Raw genomic sequence first — 22,653 nt, 5'->3', positions numbered from 1 at the left:
CATTTTAATAAATTTGGCCCATGTACACATAACTTCAGCATTGTAAGTAGAGATGAGCAAACTTACATTAAACGCGATTCGTCACGAACTTCTCGGCTCGGCAATGATGACTTTTCCTGCATAAATTAGTTCAGCTTTCAGGTGCTCCAGTGGGCTGGAAAAGGTGGATACAGTCCTAGGAGACTCTTTCCTAGGAATGTATCCACCTTTTCCAGCCCACCGGAGCACCTGAAAGCTGAACTAATTTATGCAGGACAAGTCATCAACTGCCGAGCCGAGAAGTTCCTGATGAATCGAATTTACTGTAAGTTCGCTCATCTCTAATTGTAAGTATAGACTTACAGCTTTTGTACCAACACAAGCAATGATAGATGTTTTCTACAGTTAATGGCTGTTAACACATTTGTGACTAATTGTTTTATTGCTTTACTAAATCTTAAATAAAAAGTATCTTTTTAAACCATATCCTGTCTTACAGCATCCAGTTTTGCACATGCTTCTCTTATATGAACCTATTAATTTTTATTGTAGCAGACTTCAGATACGTTCTCCTCTGAACTGCAGTCATGCTGCCATCTATCCTCCTGATTTCCTGCTGAGGCTGGGTTCACACTACGTTTTCTACCATACGGGAGCGCATACGGCAGGGGGGAGCTAAAACCTCGCGCTCCCGTATGCCTTCGTATGCGCTCCCGTATGTCATTCATTTCAATGAGCCGGCCGGAGTGAAACGTTCGGTCCGGTCGGCTCATTTTTGCGCCGTATGCGCTTTTACAACCGGACCTAAAACTGTGGTCAACCACGGTTTGAGGTCCGGTTGTAAAAGCGCATACGGCGCAAAAATGAGTCGACCGAACGTTTCACTCCGGCCGGCTCATTGAAATTAATGACATACGGGAGCGCATACGAAGGCATACGGGAGCGCGAGGTTTTAGCTCCCCCCTGCCGTATGCGCTCCCGTATGGGAGAAAACGTAGTGTGAACTCACCCTTACCTACTAAACAGAAGTAAGAAACATAGAATATAAATCAGGATCAGACTGTACAGCTTGAAGTCTGCTACAATGGAGACTCATAGTCCTGTATAGGAGCTGTAGACGCAGCAGTAGGATATTGTAACACTATTAGAACAGTGTACATACATTTTAATTAGACTTCTGAAGGTTTATTTGTCTTAAACGTGTGTGTTTGTCTATTTGTTTTTTCTTAAAGGCCTAAGGATGATGAATTTCTTTCACATGTTTCATCACGCCCACCTTGGCAGTGTATGTCATGCCATACTTTAAATAGAGGGGGAGCAGTGCTCTGTGTGGGATGTGACCGTCCTCGTGGTTGTAACAATGCATTAAGCATGCCATTAGAAGCTGGTTTGCTTAAAGACACATGGGAGTGTCAGGCTTGTACTTTGCAGAATCCATCTTCAGCTGTCTTGTGTGCAGTGTGTGACCGACCTCGACTTGCTGGAAAACCATCTAGAGATGGTCAAGAGTCCACTGCCCCTGTTTACTCGGATATAAAGGACACTAAAGATTTATACAAGAAACATGCTCCACTTAACCAGAGTAGATTTATGTCTTTGTCAGAGAAAAGCAAGACAACTGTGTTTGGTAGTATGTATGACAAACCTGCCAATATTGAGAGTAGTAACCCAAAACTACTAACCCAGGGGAATAATGATGCTAGTCTCCCATACTTGAAGAAAAGCAGCCCAGAGAGCTCTTATGTGATTGACAAATCAATCAATGAATTGAATAGCAGCTTGGAACATTTCTCTGAACCTCAATATGGGGAAGCGGAAGATCGAATAAAAATGTCAAAGGTAAGTTGTAGTAACTTGATTTGTCAAAATAGATTATAATAGGACAAAACTCTAAGAGTAGGGTCACACCTAACGGATCTGCAGTATATTTTACACCACTGATCTGCTGGTGACCAGACCCATATTGTGCCTCTTACTGTTGCCGAACCCACGTGCCCCCTGGTCTGTTCACCCTGGCCTGCTCGTAGCGGCAATCCGTTGCTCCGAGCAGCCACACTGGGGGCCTGCGAGTCGTCGAGTGCACTTAGACTTGGGCATCCGCAGTGTACACAGACATCGCTGTTGCTTCGGCATGTCTGAGTGCACTTGGCGACTCGCAGGCCCCTATTGTGCCTGCTCGGAGCAGCAGATTGCCGCTGCGAGCAGGAAAGGGGGCGGGCACGGTTGGTTTCGGCACCAGCAGGAGGCACAATAGGGGTCGGGTCACTTGCGGATCCGCAGCGTAAAATATGCGGATCCGTTACGTGTGACCCTACCCTAAAGGGGTACTCAGGTGGAAAACATTTTATTTATTTTTATTTTTTTATTTTTTTAATCAACTGGTGCAAGAAAGTTAAGAGATTTGTCTGACATGGACAGAGGTGTCAGCAGAGAGCACTGTGGTTAGACAGAAAATAAATTAGAAAATAACTTCCTGTGGAGCATACAGCAGCTGATAAGTACTGGAAGGATTAAGATTTTTTAACTTCTTTACTGGTACTTTACTATCTGTTTAACATTCTGGCACCAGCTGATTTTAAAATACATTGTTTTCCATCAGAGTACCCCTTTAACCTTTTGTTACGTGCACCCTAGGCTTGGCAGTGCTCTCACTGCACATATTACAACATGTGCAGCGGTCGTGTTTGTGAGATGTGTGACCGAACCAGTGAAGGGCTAACACCAACAGAAGAGATTAGAAAAAAGGAAGAAGAGAGGCAGTCAAAATACCAGGATGAGATGAGACAGAAGCAGCTGAAAGAGGAAGGAGCCAAAATGGTGGCATTAATTAAGGTAAGGGAATTGAAAAGAATAACATGCTGTTTTCTGTAATGCACTCTCTTGTGTTTTCATAAAAGTTGATGTTGAATTTAAAGAAGCACTCCAGGACATTTTTATTTATTTATATAGGGCAGCATAGGTTATTATAAAATAATAATTTAGAGATTCTCGTGTGTTCCTTGTGCTTACCTGTTGTAGCTTGGGTTTGGCTCCATTTTGGATGTAGCTCCATCAAAGAAATGGTTCTGTACCGCTGTCTAAATTTTTTAATGAATCTTCTGGCTTTGTGTGTGGTGTTTGATCACTAAACCTGATCATCTAATTAGGCTGCTAGTGCTAGAGTTTACCTGGGTGAACTCATTAGACTTTTTGATCTCTTTTTTACTTAATTTTTTCTGGAATATGACGTGATAAATGCAATTCTGGGGTTTGTTTTTATTTTTCTTATACACCATTTACCATACAGAATAAATGGTTATATTTTAATAGTTCGGATAATTACACAAGTGGCAATACCAAATATGTAATATTTTATTATGTTTCCGTGTTTTTTATATGGAAAATTGGAAAAGGGAGTGATTTGAACTTTTTTTTTTAAAATATTTTAATAAGTTATTGTGTGTGTTTTTTTTTTTTTTTAAACCTTTTATAAACCCCTTAAGGACTCAGCCTATTTTGGCCTTATTTTTGCATTTTTGTTTTTTACTCCCCGTCTTCCAAAAATCATAACTTTTTTTATATTTTTATCCACAGACAAGTATATTTTTTTGCACGACCAGTTGTCCTTTGTAATGACATCAATCATTTTACCATAAAATGTATGGCACAACCAAAAAAATACTATTTGTTTGGGGAAATTTTAAAGAAAACCGCAATTTTGCTAATTTTGGAAGGTTTCATTTTCACACTGTACAATTTATGGTAAAAATGACATGTTTTCTTTTTTCTGTGGGTCAGTACGATTAAATGGATACCCATGATTACATACTTTTCTATTATTGTACTGCTTTAAAAAAATCTCAAACTTTTTAACCAGATTAGTACATTTAAAGGAAAATTGTCAGCTTGCTCTCCCCACACGAACCAGCGGTACAGGCTGGTAGTGCGGGGGACGCTGATTAGTTTGATGCATACCATGCCCAGATCCGCCGCGCCATTCACCCGTTATCTTATTTCTTCTTGATATGCAAATTAGCTGCTAACTGGCACGGGCAGGGTTACTGCCTTCATCTGGCACTGTGACGTAACCGCAGCACCGCCCGACTTATGAATATTCATGTTCTCCCTCATCATCTCCCTCTCCTCCCCTCTGGGTTCCTGTCTACACCCCAAATCCGCTTCAGCGCAGTAGAGTCCTGAAATCAGCGGGGACGAGATGTGCGACCTATTTATTGTTTATTGCAGGGGCATTTGATGATATAAATATTTTTCAAGTTTTGTGGTTTGTGGTGGATGTTATTGTATCTGTTTTTTGGGGAACTCTGTAACTTTGCAATTGTTGCACTGATTGCATCTGTAAAATCCTGTTGGTCCAGAAAGGGTAGGTTGTGTTGTTTTATGTGGTAGTGATCTGGTTTGTTTTGTGGTGGGTGCAATTTTTAATCCTAAATTTGGTGCTTTCGTAAATATGACTGGGGCTTTTGACAGTAGTGATGGGCCAATGGTTTTATCTAACTGTAGTAGGTGCCAGTGTTTGTTGACAATCTTTTTAATCTGTTGATGCGATGTATTGAATGGTATTATTAGCTTAGCTTGGTGTGTATTGTCTTCTTGTTTCGTAGAGGTGTTATTGAAAAATTGTGTTCTGTCTTGTGTTCTCGCTTTGTGTAATGAGTCTTGTAGGAGTGTATTGGGGTATTGTTTTTGTTGGAACTGTTTGATTAGTGTCTATGCTTCCCTAAAATTTATTGATGTTTGTGCAATTGCGTCTAATACGTCGATATTGTCCATATAGTATATTGATGAGCCATTGAGGTAGATGGCCACTGTCGAATCTGATATAGCTATTTTTAGATGTCGGTTTATGGTATGTGCTGCATATAGCTGGATTGTTGTGAATTGTGTTTTGGAGGTCTAGGAATTCTATTGTCTGTACTGATGTTGGGAGTGGATTTGAGGTTATATGTACTATTGTTTAGTTGTTCTGTAAATTGGTGTAGTTGTTGAGGGGTGCCTTTCCATACTATCAAAATGGAAACATTGGCCCCCAAAGGCCTAAACGCTGAACTAGAAATTTTTGGTTTCATCTAGGTAGAGATCACACCATGAAGATATGTAGAATCTAGCCTTCTAACATCTTCAATTTTACAACCCATCATTCCTTTACTTTTTTTTTATATATCATTATTATATATAGTGTTGCTCGCGAATATTCGCAATTCAAATTTTATTCGCGAATTCGCGAATATAGCGCTATATATTCGTAATTACGAATATTCGTTTTTTTTTTTTTTTTTTTCGCAGTACACATCACAGTGATCATCCCTCTCTGCTTCCAGCTTATGTGGTGTAAGAAGGCTCTAATACTACTGTGGGAGACTGGTGTGCGAATTTTCGCATACGCGAAAATTTGCATATGCGAATTTTCGCTTATACTAATTTTTGTATATGCAAATTTTCGCATATGTTAATTTTCGCACATGCGAATATTCGCATATGCGAAAATAAAACGAGAATATTACGAATATGCGAATATTTGCGAATATGACGAATATTCGTCCATATATTCGCGAATATTCACGAATTCGAATATGGCCTATGCCGCTCAACACTAATTATATATCATCATCTCTTTATCACACAGTTATAGCGTCCTAATCTGCATCCATAAACTTTCTTTCCGAACCATATCAACATCTCTCTACCACATAACTATAGTGTTGCCATTTGGATCCATAAATTTTCTTTCTGAGTTATATATATATCCTTGTCTACATATATATAAATCTAAATATATATATATATATATATATATAGAAAGAAAGGCGGGGGGGAATTTTTTATATAATTTTCCTAAAAATTCTTTGTATATTTTATATTTTTATATATTTTATTTGTGTATGTGTATATATATATATATATATATATATAATATTTTCGTATATACTTTTCACTCACTAATGCATTGTGATGTCCGGATTGTCCCCAATATCTAGCAACCATATTGGTAGGGCAAATTTCATACTTCCACATTATATGTCGGCATGTGTTGTCCCAACACAATATAAACACTAACTCTGTTGTCCCAATATAGCATAAACATTTTTTTATTTTTTTTTCCCATCTTTATTTATATTTATTTTTACTTATTTATTTTTTTGCCATCTTTATTTATTATAATCCCCGAACACATCCATGATATGCCATCTTTCTATATACATTTTAAAAAACACCAATGTTTTACACTTAAAAAGTAGTTTTTAATGGATTTTCCACATCCATGTTTTACCTCACAACACTAGATCATTATTATCACCTGCACACCGATCCAGTCCACAATTTATACATAACAAATGACAACCATCCAGTAGCGCGGACCCCGGGAACATGTAATTATAAAACCGGGGATGGGGGAGGCAATGGGGCAGCGGCAGTGGCTAAACTCAGGACAGGCAAGGGGAGAGAAGCGGGTGGCAGCGGCAGTCTCTGGCCCCGAAAAAGCTGCTGCAGTTCATTGATTTAAAGCACCCGCTTTAAATCATTGATCTGAAGCGGCTTCTGTAGGGCTGGGGGGTGGGGGGCTTAGTGGTGAATTAGCCGATAACTTATACCGGAATATCGGTATAAGTTATCGGCTATCGGGCGTAAAGTCCACAGATTATCGGTATCGGCCCTAAAAAATCAATATCGGTCAATCCCTAATATACACCTATACATTGGTTTTAATCAAGCCCAGACTTGAGGAAAGTGTACCCCCACTAGATACATTGTTTGCAGGTTGTATGGGATACACAACCTTTTCACATTAGTACTCGTCTGGCAACAATACTATTGTCTCTATTGTCTGGTTGTAGCTACCTACACAAGTTTTAACATTATATTTTGATAGTTCGGACATTTAAGAACCCGGCGATACCAAATATGTTTATTTAATTTTTTTTTACCCTTTTTGGGGCTAAAATGGGAAAAAGGGACAATTTAAAATTTTATTGGGGAAGGGGATTTTTTTCCTTTTTATTTTTCCCTTTTTTTTTTTTTTTTTACACTTTTTATGTCCCCATAGGGGACTATTTATTGCAATCACTTGATTGCAGATACTTAACAGTGCTGTTCATAGGGCATAGCACTGATCAGTATTATCGGCTATCTTCTGCTCTGGTCTGCTCAATGTCAGACCAGAGCAGAAGACCCGAGGAAGGCGGCGGAGGCAGGTGAGAGGGGCCTCCATCTGTTGTTCTGGATGGTCGGATCCCGGCGGCAGTGCTGCGAGCGATACGATCATCCATTTTAGTGACCGCACTGCAGCAGATGCCGTGATCTGTATTGATCACAGCATTAGAGAGATTAATGGTACACATCAGCGCGATCACTGATGTGCGCCATTACCAGTGGGTCCCTGGCTGCTGATAGCAGCCAGGACCTGCCGCGCATGACGGAGCAACCCCTTTTGGTGCTCTGGTCATGAACAGGACGTAAATGGACATTTACGTCCATTAAGTACCAGGGCACCAGGACGTACATTTATGTCCTGTGTCATTAAGGGGTTAAATGTTCTTTTTTTTTTTTTTTTTTTTTTTTACATTTTATTAGTTCAGCAGTGTCCCATTGATTTCAATGGGATATTGCTGCACTGTGCACACGGTATCATTTCCCGATTCTGGTGTCTGCAGAAGCATTGAACCTGTTCAATGTTTCTGTGGATTCTGCCCGAAATACATTGCCCTCTATGGAGACTGCACATTTCTGATCGGTCCTATTGCCACCACATCAAGTAAATGTGGGGAATGTCCTCCTGTATTTTCTGGCCATGTGAACATACTTGGATTCCTCATACAGATCAATGCGGTTTTATTGAACTGCATTGATCTGTGTAATCTGCACTCCATTGGTAGAGCCTGGCTTTGGGGTGATTGCCATACCTTTTCATGTTAGTATTGTCTAGATTTCTTAGTTTAAATCATTCATGTATATGTGTAATGCTTTTTTGTATTTTTACAGGAAGGGGAAGCACATGGTGTTTCCCCAGAAGAGGTGTGCAGTGCAATCCGTTACTCTGGTACAGAAAAGCCTTTGTGGTGGCTGCAGTCTGAACTCGTCTATGTGTTAGAACGGTTAATCGATGCAGCGTCGCTTAAAGCAGGCTCTGAGTTGGGCGCTTTTACCACAGATGAAGCTCGTAGTGTATGGTTATCATGTGGAGGTGATATGGAGGAAGCAGTGAACCTATGCATTATACAGCGAAGAAACAAGGTTAGATACCAGCAAGGTAGCACTCTATTTACTCATCAAACTATAGAGTGTGCTTAAGGGGGTTTTACTTTTATTTATCAGGCCCCAACACTTACTTCATTTTCTAGACACTGATCTTGTGTAAATTTTGTAAACTAAATTATATTTTTTTGGATCAAATTAATAGGTGGAAGAACTATGTTCTCTTGGCTTCCAAGATAGAGATAAGGTGGTTGCTGCGCTGTATGAGAGTGGCGGCAGTGTACCAAGAGCACTTAGTATTTTACAAGCACCTCTTTTGGAACCCTTTCTCAGACGTGTATGGGAAGATAAAGACGTCCCATTTCAGCTTGACTCCAGAGACAGACAGGTGGTAATAATGTAGTTATATATTTATTATATATATATATATATATATATATATATATATATATATATATATGTTTAAAGGAGTACTCCAGTGGAAAACTTTTAAATTTTTTTTTTAAATGAACTGGTGCCAGCAAGTTAAACAGATTTGTAAACTACTTCTATTAAAAAATGTTAATCCTATCAGTACTTTTTTGCAGCTGTTTGCTACAGAGGAAAATCTTTATTCTTGATTTTATTTTTTGTGTTGTCCACAGTGCTCTCTGCTGACACCTGATGCCCATATCAGAAACTGTCCAGAGCAGGAGAAAATCCCCATAGCAAACCTATGCTACTCTGGACAGTTCCTGACACGGACAGAGGTGTCAGCAGAGAGCACTGTGGACAACACAAAAAAGAAATTCAAAAAGTAAAGAATTTACTCTGTAGTAATTTTACTCTGTAAAAGGATTAATATTTTTTAATAAAAGTAATTTACAAATCTGTTAAATTTTCTGGCACCAGTACATAAAAAATAAATAAATAAATAAATAAAAAATAAAAAGGTTTCCACCGGAATACTCCTTTAATGTGTCAGCTAGATGGGATTTTTGAGTCTGTATATTATAGCTGTTTCTCAACCTTTTAGGCACTTCTCAGACGATTACTTGCAGAGTATGCCCTACATAGTTGGGGACGTGCTGAGCTGGCTCTGTCACTGCTTCAGGAAGGGGAAGGACGTTATAATCTTCAGGATGTTGTAGAAGCAGTGAGAGAATCACAGGACCGTGACTTCATCAAGAGAATGCTCACTCAGGAATGCGCAGTCTGTGGATTGCAGCTTCCACGTAATAAGGTAACACTGGGCACATTGAATAAAGCTCCTTCTACAGCTCATGAGGAATCTTGATCTGTAACTGGTGGTAGAAGAGTGCAGATTGGATTTTTCAAGGCTCTTAAAGGGGATACCGGTGGAAAACTTTTTTTTTTTTTTTTTTATCAACTGGTGCCAAATTACTGGTGTACAACTGGTGTAAATTACTTCTATTAAAAAATCTTAATCCTTCCAGTACTTATTAGCTGCTGAATACTACAGAGGAAATTATTTTCTTTTTGGAACACAGAGCTCTCTGCTGACATCATGACCACAGTGCTCTCTGCTGACACCTCTGTCCATTTTAAGAACTTTCCAGAGTAGGAGAAAATCCCCATAGAAAACATATGCTACTCTGGACAGTTCCTAAAATGGACAGAGATGTCAGCAGAGAGCACTGTGGTCATGATGTCAGCAGAGAGCTCTGTGTTCCAAAAAGAAAAGAATTTCCTCTGTAATATTCAGCAGCTAATAAGTACTGGAAGGATTAAGATTTTTTAATAGAAGTAATTTACAAATCTCTTTAACTTTCTGGCACCAGTTGATTGAAAAAAAAAAAAAAAAAGTTTTCCACCGGAGTGCACCTTTAAGTCCTCTCTGAGAGGTGTGAGGTTGAAAATTGCCTTAAAGGAATGTATCTATCCCCTATTCAAAGGGCATAGGGGATAAGTGTCTGATCATGGGGGGTCTAACTAGTGCTGGGCAGTATGGCCTAAAATGAATATCACAGTATTTTTTTTTTATTATCGCGATATCACGGTAATACTGCGGGTCCCTGTGCCCACTAGCGGTGTCAAATGTGTCCTCTGCGAGCGCGGTCGCTACCATCACCGCTAGCGGGGTCCCTGTGCCCACTAGCGGTGTCACAAGAATGCCGTGCGCGGCTCTGTTCCCCGTCCCTGTCAGCTCTCAGGGTACGGGAACAGATTTAAAAGCCTTGCGCGCGGCTAATGTAGTACTGCGCATGCGCAGTACTACGCAATTAGCGTAGGGCTAACGCTAGGCTCCTAGCGCTGCCTACGTTAGCCCTACGCTATTTGCGTAGTGCTGCGCCTGCGCAGTAGTACATTAGCCGCGCGCGAGGCTTTTAAATCTGTTCCCGTACCCTGAGAGCTGACAGGGACGGGGAACAGAGCCTCGCTTGGCATTCTTGTGACACCGCTAGTGGGCACAGGGACCCCGCTAGCGGTGATGGTAGAGCTCGCGGGAGGCATTCTTGTGACACCGCTAGTGGCCACATGGATCCCACTAGTGGTGGGGATTGATCCTGCTCGCGGGGACACTGGCTGACAGGCGGAGCGGGGGGACACAGTAAATGGATTAGCTTCTGTGGCCCGATTCCGCTCTTGTAATCAGGCCACAGAAGCACACCAGGACAAGTGAGGGCGCCGAGCTGGGCTCTACAATTCATCCGGAGGGTGGGGGAGGGGCCCGACCGGTATAGCGGTATGGGCAAAAATCCATACTGTGGGAGAGAAAAAAAACGGTATCCGGTTCATATCGGTATACCGCCCAGCACTAGGTCTAACCACTGTGACCCCCATCATTTCTTGATGATGCCTGACTCTTCTCGTGCACAAAGCACTCTCTGCATCATGCAAGTGGTAACCAACACCCCCTCCATGTATTTTGTGTGAGAAGCGTTCGTGTATCTCTGGCTCTTCAATTGAGATGCATTGAGGGGGCTTGGCAGCCACCACTTCATGCTGTGGTCGACACAGCTCCATTCGTGGGTAGAGCTGGGGCTGCGCACAGGAAATTGCTCACTGCATAAGGGAATAAATTGTGCTACACCACCGTAATTCTATAACTTATTTACTGTAGAGCTACATTGTAAACTTTAACTGGCATATGAAAAATACATTTGACCACATCTCTATGGGGGTCAAAGGTTTAAAGCAGTCAGTGTCTAGGTACAGGGACCTCCACCGATCTCTAGAACCATCAGGGAGAAGCTCTCCTTTCTGTCTCTGTCCTTTCTGCATGCTCCTTAGACTTTCTATAGAGTTCATCTCCTGGAGTCATCTAGACCTTGACTGTTAAAAAAAAATATATATATATATATATATTGGCATGTCTCTATTAGATGTCAAAAGGTTTTTCTTTTATATATTTTTTTTTAAATACTACACAACAGCAACAACATGTATAAAAGGCACTTTATCGTCTATACGTGTGTGTGTGTGATAACACAGAAAATGAAAGAAATAAGAACAGGAACAGTAATGCAGCCACATGTTTTGGCCTTGTTAATGTAAATCTTTTATGTATATGCATAGAAGTAAAATCTCAAATAACTGTGTTTGTATCCTTTAAATATACATAGTCAGTAGTGTTTTCCTCAAGAATACTAGGTAAATATCCCTTCCCTGTGGTTTATTTGTAGTCTCTACATACAGACATTACATCTCGTCTCTTTTCTAGATGCGTTCTCTAACTTCATGTGAGTGTTGTATCTGCCCAGAATGCTTTTGGATGCACTTTACAGTTGCAGTAAAAGAGAAACACATTAGGGATATGGTGTGTCCAGCATGTGAGGAGCCAGAGATAAGTGATGAGGGAGAACTCTTACATTATTTTTCTACACTAGATATTTTGGTAAGTTTCTTTTTTAGTAGTGTACCAATAATGTGTGAATCTGTGGGAACAGAACATTTACTTCTAAATAAAATTTGTTCCACTGTCTAAAAATTTGCTTTTTTTTTACTGAAAATAATCATGTATGTAAGTAATATGTGATTACAGTTGCTTTCATGTAAGCAGTTCTTCTCTATATAGTAAAAAAGTATAAGATCTTCCAATGTACCCCTCAGTATCAAATACTCAAGGCTTTCAAGATCGCTACATGCAGCCATTTAAAAGGAGACTTCAATGTTTACTACAAGGTAATAAAAATGTCTTTTAGTCATATGATGATTGCACTAGTGCACCACTTGTACATGAAGTACAATTGTTACAGGGCTATGTCTTTAGCACCTTTAGTGCACCTGTGTTTCCAGCACATGATCAGGACAGAAAGAACACAGGGAATGTTCCTATTATTATCTGTAAGCAGAGATCTTGAAAACCACGAGGAATCAGTAGTGTCTTTTCTGCTGTTGGTCAGACCTTTCCCTGGGAAAGTTCGCTTGACCCCATGCAAACTTCTGTAAATTGTCCAAAGCATGGATTATTTCTGCTATATATTAGTAGTGGTCTGATATTACTTATCTCATTAGTTTAGTTATCTTGTATGCCTCTCTGATAGTTTAGACTGATTTGCTTTGTATTTGTATTTTTTATGCATACAAATACATCAATAAGTATTGAGTAAAAAAGTATTTGACTCCTGTTTAGATCACTATATATAATGTTGGACAGTGGGGTGTATTAATCTTATTTTCTATGCATTTTCAAGTTACGGGACACTCTTGAGGAGGATGCATACAATTTGTTCCATAAAAAGTTGACTGAGAGGACACTTATGAAAGATCCTAAATTTCTTTGGTGCACTCATGTAAGTATACTCAAAATAATGTTGGCTTCAATATTTGGTTTGTGTTTTCAACTTGGGGATACTAGGAGAAAAAATAAAGAGTAGAAGAAGGATGGAGACAGTAGGAGATCCGAGGATTGGTATATAGAAATGAACCAACATTGGTGGTCCTAGAAGTTAATAAACAGTCATAAGAAGATGTTTTCCAGGTGGACTAAAATTGCACAATCTACAATTATAATTCAAACTAGGAGCTTAAAATTCCATTAGTTCCTGACAAAAAGGATGGTGTTATCAGTCCTATCTCTGAGTCCTCTAAGTAGAAAGGAGAGGTCTTTGTGTCATTTATGTGGGGTATTTTAATGTTTTTGTCTTTCCATGTACCAATATTATTTCTAGATTTTAAACGTTCCATTCATGTCAAAATGATTACCTGCATGTTTAAATATATAGTTATATAGGTCTGTTGATTTAGTTACATAGCTCATTAGGTTGAAAACAGTCAATCAAGTTTCTTCCCCTGCACTAACCAGCGGTACTGGCTGGTAGTGCGGGGGACGCTGATCAGTTTGATCCTTACCGTGCACGGATCTGCCGAACCGTTCGGCCTTAAAGGGGTACTCCGGTGAAAAACTTTTTTTTTTAAAATCAACTGGTGCCAGAAAGTTAAATAGCTTTGTGAATTACTTCTATTAAAAAATCCTAATCCTTCCTGTACTTATTAGCTGCTGAATACTTCAGTGGAAATTCTTTTCCGTTTGAAACACAGAGCTGTCTGCTGATTCACGAGCACAGTGCTCTCTGCTGACATCTCTGTCCATTTTTAGGAACTGTCCAGAGTAAAAGGAAATCCCCATAGCAAACATATGCTGTTCTGGACAGTTCATAAAATGGACAGAGATGTCAGCAGAGAGCACTGTGCTCGTGATGTCAGCAGACAGTTCTGTGTTTCAAAAAGAAAAGAATTTCCGCTGTAGTATTCAGCAGCTAATAAGTACAGGAAGGATTAAGATTTTTTAATAGAAGTAATTTACAAATCTGTTTAACTTTCTGGCACCAGTTGATTTAAAAAAAAAAAAAAAAGTTTTTCACCGGAGTACCCCTTTAATCTTCTATTTTCGCAGGGGTGTGGAAATGTAATAAAAACTACTTGTCCATGGGACTAAAATGGAGCAAAATCTACTTGTCCCTCATGACGATCCACTTGTCTGGGCCAATTTTCGCTTTTACACTTTCTTTTTTCCTCCTCGCCCTATAATAGCCATAACTAACTACTATAATGATACCTTTTGATTTTTCAATAACATATTCTCCGATACAAAAATATATACGGTATATAAACGGTGAAGTGAAATTTGAAATTGTAAAAGATAATTTAGCAAATTTGGTGGTTTTCTTTTCTACTCCATTTACCTTGTGGTGGAGCTAACATGTGATTTTGATACTTTAGGCCAGCCTGATTACAGCAATAACAGATTTGTATAGTTTCCGTCATGTTTTACTAATTTTAAAAAAATTCAGAACTTTTTTGAATTTTTTTAATGACCCCTGTAGCTTTAAAAAAAAATGTTTTTTTTTCGAATACCAGGCTGTATGAAGGCAATTTTTTTGCACCATAATCAGTTTTTTGTACCAGTACCATTTTTGTATTGATCTAACTTTTAATCGCTTTTTAACTTTTTTTTTCTTGGATATTATAAAAATTGCAATTCTGTGGTTTGGTATTTTTATTACATTTACGTCATTTACCGTACGGGATACATAATGTTATATTTTAATAGTTTGTACAATTACGCACGTAGCGATACTAAAAATGTTTATTATTATGTTTACATGTTTTTATATAGGAAAAGGGAGTGATTTGAACTTTTAACATGCAAGGGGTTAATGTGTGTCTTTTAACCCCTTAAGGACGCAGGACGTAAATGTACGTCCTGGTGAGGTGGTACTTAACGCACCAGGACGTACATTTACGTCCTAAGCATAACCGCGGGCATCGGAGCGATGCCCGTGTCATGCGCGGCTGATCCCGGCTGCTAATCGCAGCCAGGGACCCGCCGGCAATGGCCGACGCCCGCGATCTCGCGGGCGTCCGCCATTAACCCCTCATGTGCCGGGATCAATACAGATCCCGGCATCTGCGGCGGTTCGCGATTTAAATGAACGATCGGATCGCCCGCAGCGCTGCTGCGGGGATCCGATCATTCATAACGCCGCACGGAGGTCCCCTCTCCTTCCTCCGTCCGGCTCCCGGCGTCTCCTGCTCTGGTCTGTGATCGAGCAGACCAGAGCAGAAGATGACCGATAACACTGATCTGTTCTATGTCCTATACATAGAACAGATCAGTATTAGCAATCATGGTATTGCTATGAATAGTCCCCTATGGGGACTATTCAAGTGTAAAAAAAAATGTAAAAGTAAAAGTTAAAAAAAAGTGAAAAATCCCCTCCCCCAATAAAAAAGTAAAACGTCCGTTTTTTCCTATTTTACCCCCAAAAAGCGTAAAAAACATTTTTTATAGACATATTTGGTATCGCCGCGTGCGTAAATGTCCGAACTATTAAAATAAAATGTTAATGATCCCGTACGGTGAACGGCGTGAACGAAAAAAAATAAAAAAAGTCCCAAATTCCTACTTTTTTAATACATTTTATTAAAAAAAAAATTATAAAAAATGTATTAAAAGTTTTTTATATGCAAATGTGGTATCAAAAAAAAGTACAGATCATGGCACAAAAAATGAGCCCCCATACCGCCGCTTATACGGAAAAATAAAAAAGTTAGAGGTCATCAAAATAAAGGGATTATAAACGTACTAATTTGGTTAAAAAGTTTGTGATTTTTTTTAAGCGCAACAATAATATAAAAGTATATAATAATGGGTATCATTTTAATCGTATTGACCCTCAGAATAAAGAACACATGTCACTTTTACCATAAATTGTACGGCGTGAAAACAAAACCTTCCAAAATTAGCAAAATAGCGTTTTTCGTTTTAATTTCCCCACAAAAATAGTGTTTTTTGGTTGCGCCATACATTTTATGATATAATGAGTTATGTCATTACAAAGGACAACTGGTCGCGCAAAAAACAAGCCCTCATACTAGTCTGTGGATGAAAATATAAAAGAGTTATGATTTTTAGAAGGCGAGGAGGAAAAAATGAAAACGTAAAAATTAAATTGTCTGAGTCCTTAAGGCCAAAATGGGCTGAGTCCTTAAGGGGTTAAACTTTTATTAAAACTTTTAATTTTTTTTCACTTTATTATCATTAGATTCCTCATACAGATCAATAGAGTTCTATTGAACTCCATTGATCTGTGTGCTCTGTGATCAATTGATAGAGCCTAGTACAGCCAGGCTCTATCAATGACAGAGCCACAGACAGCAGGGAAGCAGAGGTAAGCTTATAGTGGATCACCCCCTCGCGATCGTACTGCGGGGGGGCAATCCACCCCACTAGCCCACCAGAGAGCATTCACATGTACCTTTAGACGCCGCTGTCAGCTTTGACAGTGGCAATCTAAGGGGTTAATAGCCAAATGCTGGCTATTAGCGGCGGTGTGAGGTGGAAATTTGGGGAGGAGCTGTCGCAAGTCTGCATGGGTTGCCAATTTTCACCTCCACCGGGGGCGGCATAGTATGGAGCTGGCAGGAGTCTGGAGCCAGCTCCATACAGACTGCTGAGCGCCGCCGCACTTGTCAGGTGTGACCCTGCTTGCCCGAAGCCGGGCTAAGGGCCAGGAAAATTCACCTGCCTGCTGCCCGGAATTACATGTTCCGGGCGTCGGGTGATAGGAATTCCACATCCCTGTTTGGTATATTCAAATGAGGTGCTAACTGGCACTCTGACAGTGCTGGGCCGAAGCACCGCCCAGCTCATCAATATTCCTCCGCTCCCTCCGCCTCTCCCTCTTCTCTCCGCTCTGTAATGAAGAGAGAGGGGAGGAATATTGATGCGCTGCGGCCCGGCACTGACGTCAGAGTGCCAGTTAGCACCTCATTTGAATATACCGAAAATAGAAGATTAAGGTCAAACGGCGCGGTGGATCTGGGCACGGTAAGGGTCAAACTGTTCAACGTCCCCTGCACTACCAGCCAGTACCACTGGTTAATGCGGGGGAAGAAAGCTGACAGTTTTCCTTTAACCTATATCCCTACTGTGTTGATCCAGAGGGAAAAAAAAAAAACCTTATGAGGCTGATGCCAGTTTCCCCATACCAGGTGGAAAAATTCCTTCACAACTTCAAATATGGAATATAGAATAAATCCCTGGATCGAAATTCTATCCCTACAGATCTAGTATCCATAACTTGTACTAATATTTCTCTCCTTAAATGCAGTTTTATATATAGGATGCTTTAGCTATAGATACTTTAGTTATGGATGCTGTATATACTGTACTCGAAGGTGACATACCAAAAGAAATTGTACAACATTAATCCTTTAAGACCCTGTTCCTGCTTATTCAGCTCAGTTTTTCTCAGGAGTGCTTTTGAACTCATTGGAGGGACACTGATGCCAGAACTGATCCCATTGTTCTCAGTAGGATTGTTAAAGGGGTATTCTGGCCATAGACATCTTATCCCCTATCTAAAGGATCCCAGCGGCGGGCCCCCCGCGACCTCCGTTCAGCACCCGCATTCTATGCCGGGCTGCTGCTCCAGTCCCAGAAACCTCTGTCTATCCAGGACTGGAAACATGATGTCACACCAAGCACCCTCCATTCATGTCTAAGGAAAGGGGTGTGATCTCCATGCAATAGATATGTGTGAATCCAGCCTTCGCCATCGGCAAATACATCATTGTTAACATCCTACCTAGCTTGTACAGTGGCAGGTCCCTGTTTATACCATAGGGCCATTTGTTGATTTGGACCAAAAGAAACTTGCACCTCTCAGGTATCATAAGGCCACTGCTGGCACTATGCGCTGCTAATAGAAACACTTTTCATTCATAGCGCTGCAGGGGTATATGTATATAGAAGTGTTGGGGGGTGCAGACATATAGTGTTATCTTCCCCCCACAGTGCTTCTATATACATATGCCGGTGCAGCACTATGAATGAAAAGTATTTCTATCAGCAGCATCGGCCGGCCGATGTTGCTGCTAGAATGCTTTTCACATATAGTGCTGCGGTGACATATGTATGTAGATGCGCTGCACTGCGAGGGTACATGCGCTGCGGGGGGGGGTATATATATTTATTTATGCGCCGGCGGGGGGTATATAGTTATTAATGCGCCAGCAGGGGGGTATATATATTTATTAATGCGCCGGCGGGGGGTATATATTTATTAATGCGCCGGTGGGGGGTATATATTTATCAATGCACCGGCGGGGGGGGGGGGGTATATATTTATAAATGCGCCGTCGGGGGGTTATATATTTATTAATGCGCCGGCGGAGAGGAGTTTTTTTTTTAATTTGACATGTTTCTCTTTAAATGGTAATAACTTTAGAACGCTTTTTCTGAGCAGAGCGATTCTGAGATTTTTTTTCGTGACATATTGTACTTTATATAACTGGTGCATTTTTGTTGATACATGCAGCATTTTTTGTGAAAATCTTCAAAATATTGTGAAATACTGGAACATTTTTGGCTTTTTTTTTATTTTTATGATGTACACTGTTCGGTAAAAGTGATGTTATATTTATTCTGCGGGTCAGTGCAATTATGGCGATACCCATTTTATATAGCTTTTTATGTTTTTTCCTTTTCTGAGCAAAATTATTTTTCTGCCATTCATTTTCCAACAGCCGTAACTTTATTTTTCGTCCGATGCCATTGATTAAGGGCTTATTTTTTGCGGGAGGAGCTGTACTTTATTGGTATCATTTTTGTGCTACGTTCTACCTTTCGATCTTTTTAATTCCGCTATTTGTACCAAAATTAGCCAATTTTACACTTTTTTTAATGTTTTTTTTTTTTTTTTTACGGCGTTCACCGTGCAGGACACGTCATTACGGACATGGCAATACCTATTATGTGTATGATTTGTGTTTTTGATCTTTTTTGGTGATAATACAGGGCTTTTATTGGGAAAGGGGCATTTTTTTTTACACTTCATACTTTTATTGAAGAACTTTTTATTTTTTTACACTTTTTACAGGTTATACTGTGCTGCAATACATTTGTACTGCAGCACAGTATAACCTGATGAGCTGCAGGATCGCACAGGCTTCCGTAGCAGGCAGACAGGAGGTCATGATCTGACCTCCTGCTGCCATAGCAACCAACGGCGACCCGCGATCGTATCGCGGTGGCCCCATTGGTGAACAGGAGGAGAGCGCTCCCCCTGTCAACACCATAGATGACGTAATCAAGATTGATCACGGCATCTAGGGGGTTAATGCTGCCGGGACCGGCACGATGGCGGCTCCGGCAGCTGCTGCGGGACTCTGGCTGTGATTAACAGTCGGGTCCCGCCGCCGATCTCCTGCTCTGCCCGCAGCGAATGTGTTGGATGCTTGAACGTATGCATACGTCCTATAGCGGGAAGAGGTTAATGCGCCGGCAGGGGGTATATATTTATTAATGCGTGAGGATATATATATATATATATATATATATATATATATAGATATATATAAAAATGCGCTGCAGGGGGCATATTTTAAATGTGCTGGGGGGCTAGATATATAGGCTATATGTCTGCCCCCCCCCCCCCCCCACTCCTGCAGCAATATATATCTTGCCCCCCACAGCGCTTTTAATATAAAAAATACAAAGGATAAAAAAAAATATATAAAGGAAATTTGTTCAAAATCCACCGTTACAAATATTATTGCGGATCTGTGGCAAAATCTACAAAAATATTTGTGTACAAATTCTTAGAGTATATGCTACATAAAGTGACATGTTGTGGATTTAAATTCTCACCTCTAATCAATTTTCACTGGTACGGTCATAAACTGCACATTATTTTGCCAGCAAATCTGCAGTGAATAAGTGTATCTGTCTTTTATGTAAACACACCCGAAAAGTCCCAGAAGTTCTAAATGGGGTCTGAGCTAGGGCAGATAATTTTTTTCTGTTCCTCCCTTCACAGTAATTTTTCTTGGGCAATCAGTAGCTTAGTAAGAACACTTACCACAGGATTTCAAAGATGAGGTCATGAGATTATATGATCTCTCTCCACACAGTTGTCTGGGTGTGAGAACACATTATCAGTATGTAGCACCCCTCTTATAAGACCTTTGTGTTAAAGAGGTCAGACCTAGTGACATATACCCTCATTTCCCAATAGTGGCTTATTTTGTAACAATGAAACTGAAAAGGGTAGTTCACAAAAACATATTGTTATGCCTTCTATGAGTAGCCTAACCTTTTTTTGCTACTAAATTGCACCTTTGTTAAAACTAGCTTTTTATAAATATATCTACATTTAAAGCTTGGCCACACCCTCATCTGTTGAAATTTTTTACACAATTATAGACCTTTTGAACCTGTTATCTGTTAGAATAAGCCATAAACTGAAAAATATATTAAGGATCTATTATTTCTGTAAAATACAAAGAAAAATGCCTGTTCCTAATAAATGCAACTAATAAACTTTTTTTTTTCTATTTTAGTGTTCGTTTGGATTTATTTATGAACGGGATCAACTAGATGTAAAGTGTCCTCAGTGCAAATGCAGATTCTGCAGGAAATGCAAGCGACCAGTAAGTTTTAGAGCTCAGAAATTGGTACTGGTAAACTAAATAGAGTGCCAAAGCTACACACTTGGAATAGATGATAGAAGAACTTGAGAAGCACCCCAAACGTAATGTTAACAGTGTGTGTGCGCCTTGCTGTTGCCAGGACATGTAACATATGTAGATATACTGTATAATCTACAGTTTAGTTTGTATTGTTATCTGTTAGATTTCCTAGATTGTCTCACAATTTCTATCACACTGTGTCTTTCTTACCTATAATACAGTGGGAGGAACAGCATCAAGCCCTAAGTTGTGAAGATTTCCAATGTTGGAAGCGAGAAAATGATGCAGAATATCAGGCACAGGGACTTGCTGTGTACCTGCAGGAAAATGGGATCAGTGAGTATATTAACAGCATATTTGTAATGCTGGTCTTCTTATCTTCCTTAAAAGGGTACTCCGGTGGAATATAAATATTTTAATCAGCTGGTGCCAGAAAGTTAAACAGATTTGTAAATTACTTCTATAAAAAAAACTTCCAATAATATATCAGCTCCTGTATGCTTTAGAGGAAGTTGTGTAGTTCTTTCCAGTCTGGCCACAGTGCTCTCTGCTGTTACTAGGGATCGACCGATTATCGGTTTGGCCGATATTATCGGTCGATAATCACGATTTTGGGCAATATCGGTATCGGCAATTACCTTGCCGATAATGCCCCACCCCCCGCCCCACGACCGCCCCCCCCCCACCCCCCAACCCGCCGCACCGTGTGCGCCCCCCCCTGACCCGCCGCACCCCATCGCACCGCCCCGGGCCCATGCTACTTCTGGCTCCTGCTACGTCATGCGTTACGCTGTGTGCAATGACGAGTGACGTGCGCAACGTGACGTCACCGCGCACAGTGACAGCTCAGGAGGACGCCACCGGAGCCAGATGTAGAGTGGACCCCGGGAACAGTTAATTATAAAACCGGGGATGGGGGAGGCAGTGGGGCCGGGGCGGTGCAGTGCGGTGGGGAGAGCGGTGCCGGTTATAGGACTCAGGACCCCCGGACAGGCAGGGGGAGAGTAGCGGGTGGTGGCGGCCTATGGCACCACAAAAGCCACTGCAGTGCATTGATTTAAAGCGCCCGCTTTAAATCGGTGATCTGCAGCGGTGTCACGGGGGGATGAATAGCCGATAACTTATACCGGAATATCGGTATAAGTTATCGGCTATCGGCCCTAACCTCTTATCGGTATCGGCCCTAAAGAAACGATATCGGTCGATCCCTAGCTGTTACCTCTATTTATGTCAGTGGTTAGACTAGAAAGAACTACACAACTTCCTCTGAAGAATACAGCAGCTGATAAGTACTGAAAGAGTTAAGATTTTTTTAATAGAAGTTATTTACAAATCTGTTTAACTTTCTGGCACCAGTTGATTCGAAAACATTTTCTTTTCCACTGGAGTACCCCTTTAAGAAAAAAATGTATACAGTGTGTGTGTATATGTATATATATATGTGTGTATGAATGTGTCATTGTCCACTCAGGAAGCAACACTGATTGACAATCAATTACACATGCTGTTGTGCAAATGGAACAGAGACAACAGGTGGAAATTATATGCAATTAGAAGACAACTGCAATAAAGGTGTAGTTCTGCAGGTGGTGACCACAGACCACTTCTCAGTTTCTATGCTTCCTGGCTGATGTTTTGGTCACTTTTGACTGCTGGCTGTGCTTCCACTCTAGTGGTAGCATGAGTCTACAACCCACACAGGTAGTGCAGCTCATCCAGGATGGCACATCAATGCAAGCTGTGGCAAGAAGGTTTGCTGTGTCTGTCAGCGTAGTGTCCAGAGCATGGAGGCGCTACTAGGAGACAGGCCAGTACATCAGGAGACATAGAGGAGACTGTAGGAGGGCAACAACCAAGCAGCAGGACCACTACCTCTACATTTGTGCAAGGAGGAGCACTGCCAGAACCCTGTAAAATGACCTCCAGCAGGCCACAAATGTGCATGTGTCCACTCAAACGGTGAGACCCCGACATCCACAGGTGGGGGTTGTGCTTACAGCCCAACACCGTGCAGGACGTTTGGCATTTGCCAGAGAACACCAAGATTGGCAAATTCGCCACTGG

At 40.7% G+C, this 22,653-nt stretch overlaps 1 protein-coding gene across 6 annotated transcripts in view; it reads left to right on the top strand.

Annotated features, from left to right (window-relative positions):
• The window catches only part of RNF31 (ring finger protein 31), a 99,171-nt gene that overhangs the window by 26,156 nt on the left and 50,362 nt on the right, over nt 1-22,653 (top strand). For all 6 annotated transcript variants that reach the window (XR_008845141.1, XM_056525896.1, XM_056525878.1 and 3 more), the window contains 9 exons: nt 1,212-1,818; nt 2,614-2,811; nt 7,957-8,208; nt 8,375-8,557; nt 9,185-9,391; nt 11,834-12,007; nt 12,807-12,905; nt 20,461-20,550; nt 20,811-20,925. Coding sequence is in view for 5 of the 6 variants with exons in the window: in XM_056525896.1 (XP_056381871.1) it covers nt 1,212-1,818; nt 2,614-2,811; nt 7,957-8,208; nt 8,375-8,557; nt 9,185-9,391; nt 11,834-12,007; nt 12,807-12,905; nt 20,461-20,550; nt 20,811-20,925 (1,925 nt within the window). In the remaining variant the exon portion in view is untranslated. The remainder of the gene's footprint in view (nt 1-1,211; nt 1,819-2,613; nt 2,812-7,956; nt 8,209-8,374; nt 8,558-9,184; nt 9,392-11,833; nt 12,008-12,806; nt 12,906-20,460; nt 20,551-20,810; nt 20,926-22,653) is intronic.

This window comes from Hyla sarda, chromosome 1 (genome assembly GCF_029499605.1).
Source record: "Hyla sarda isolate aHylSar1 chromosome 1, aHylSar1.hap1, whole genome shotgun sequence".
Lineage (NCBI taxonomy): Eukaryota > Metazoa > Chordata > Amphibia > Anura > Hylidae > Hyla > Hyla sarda.
This window is presented reverse-complemented; position numbering and strand designations above follow the sequence as displayed.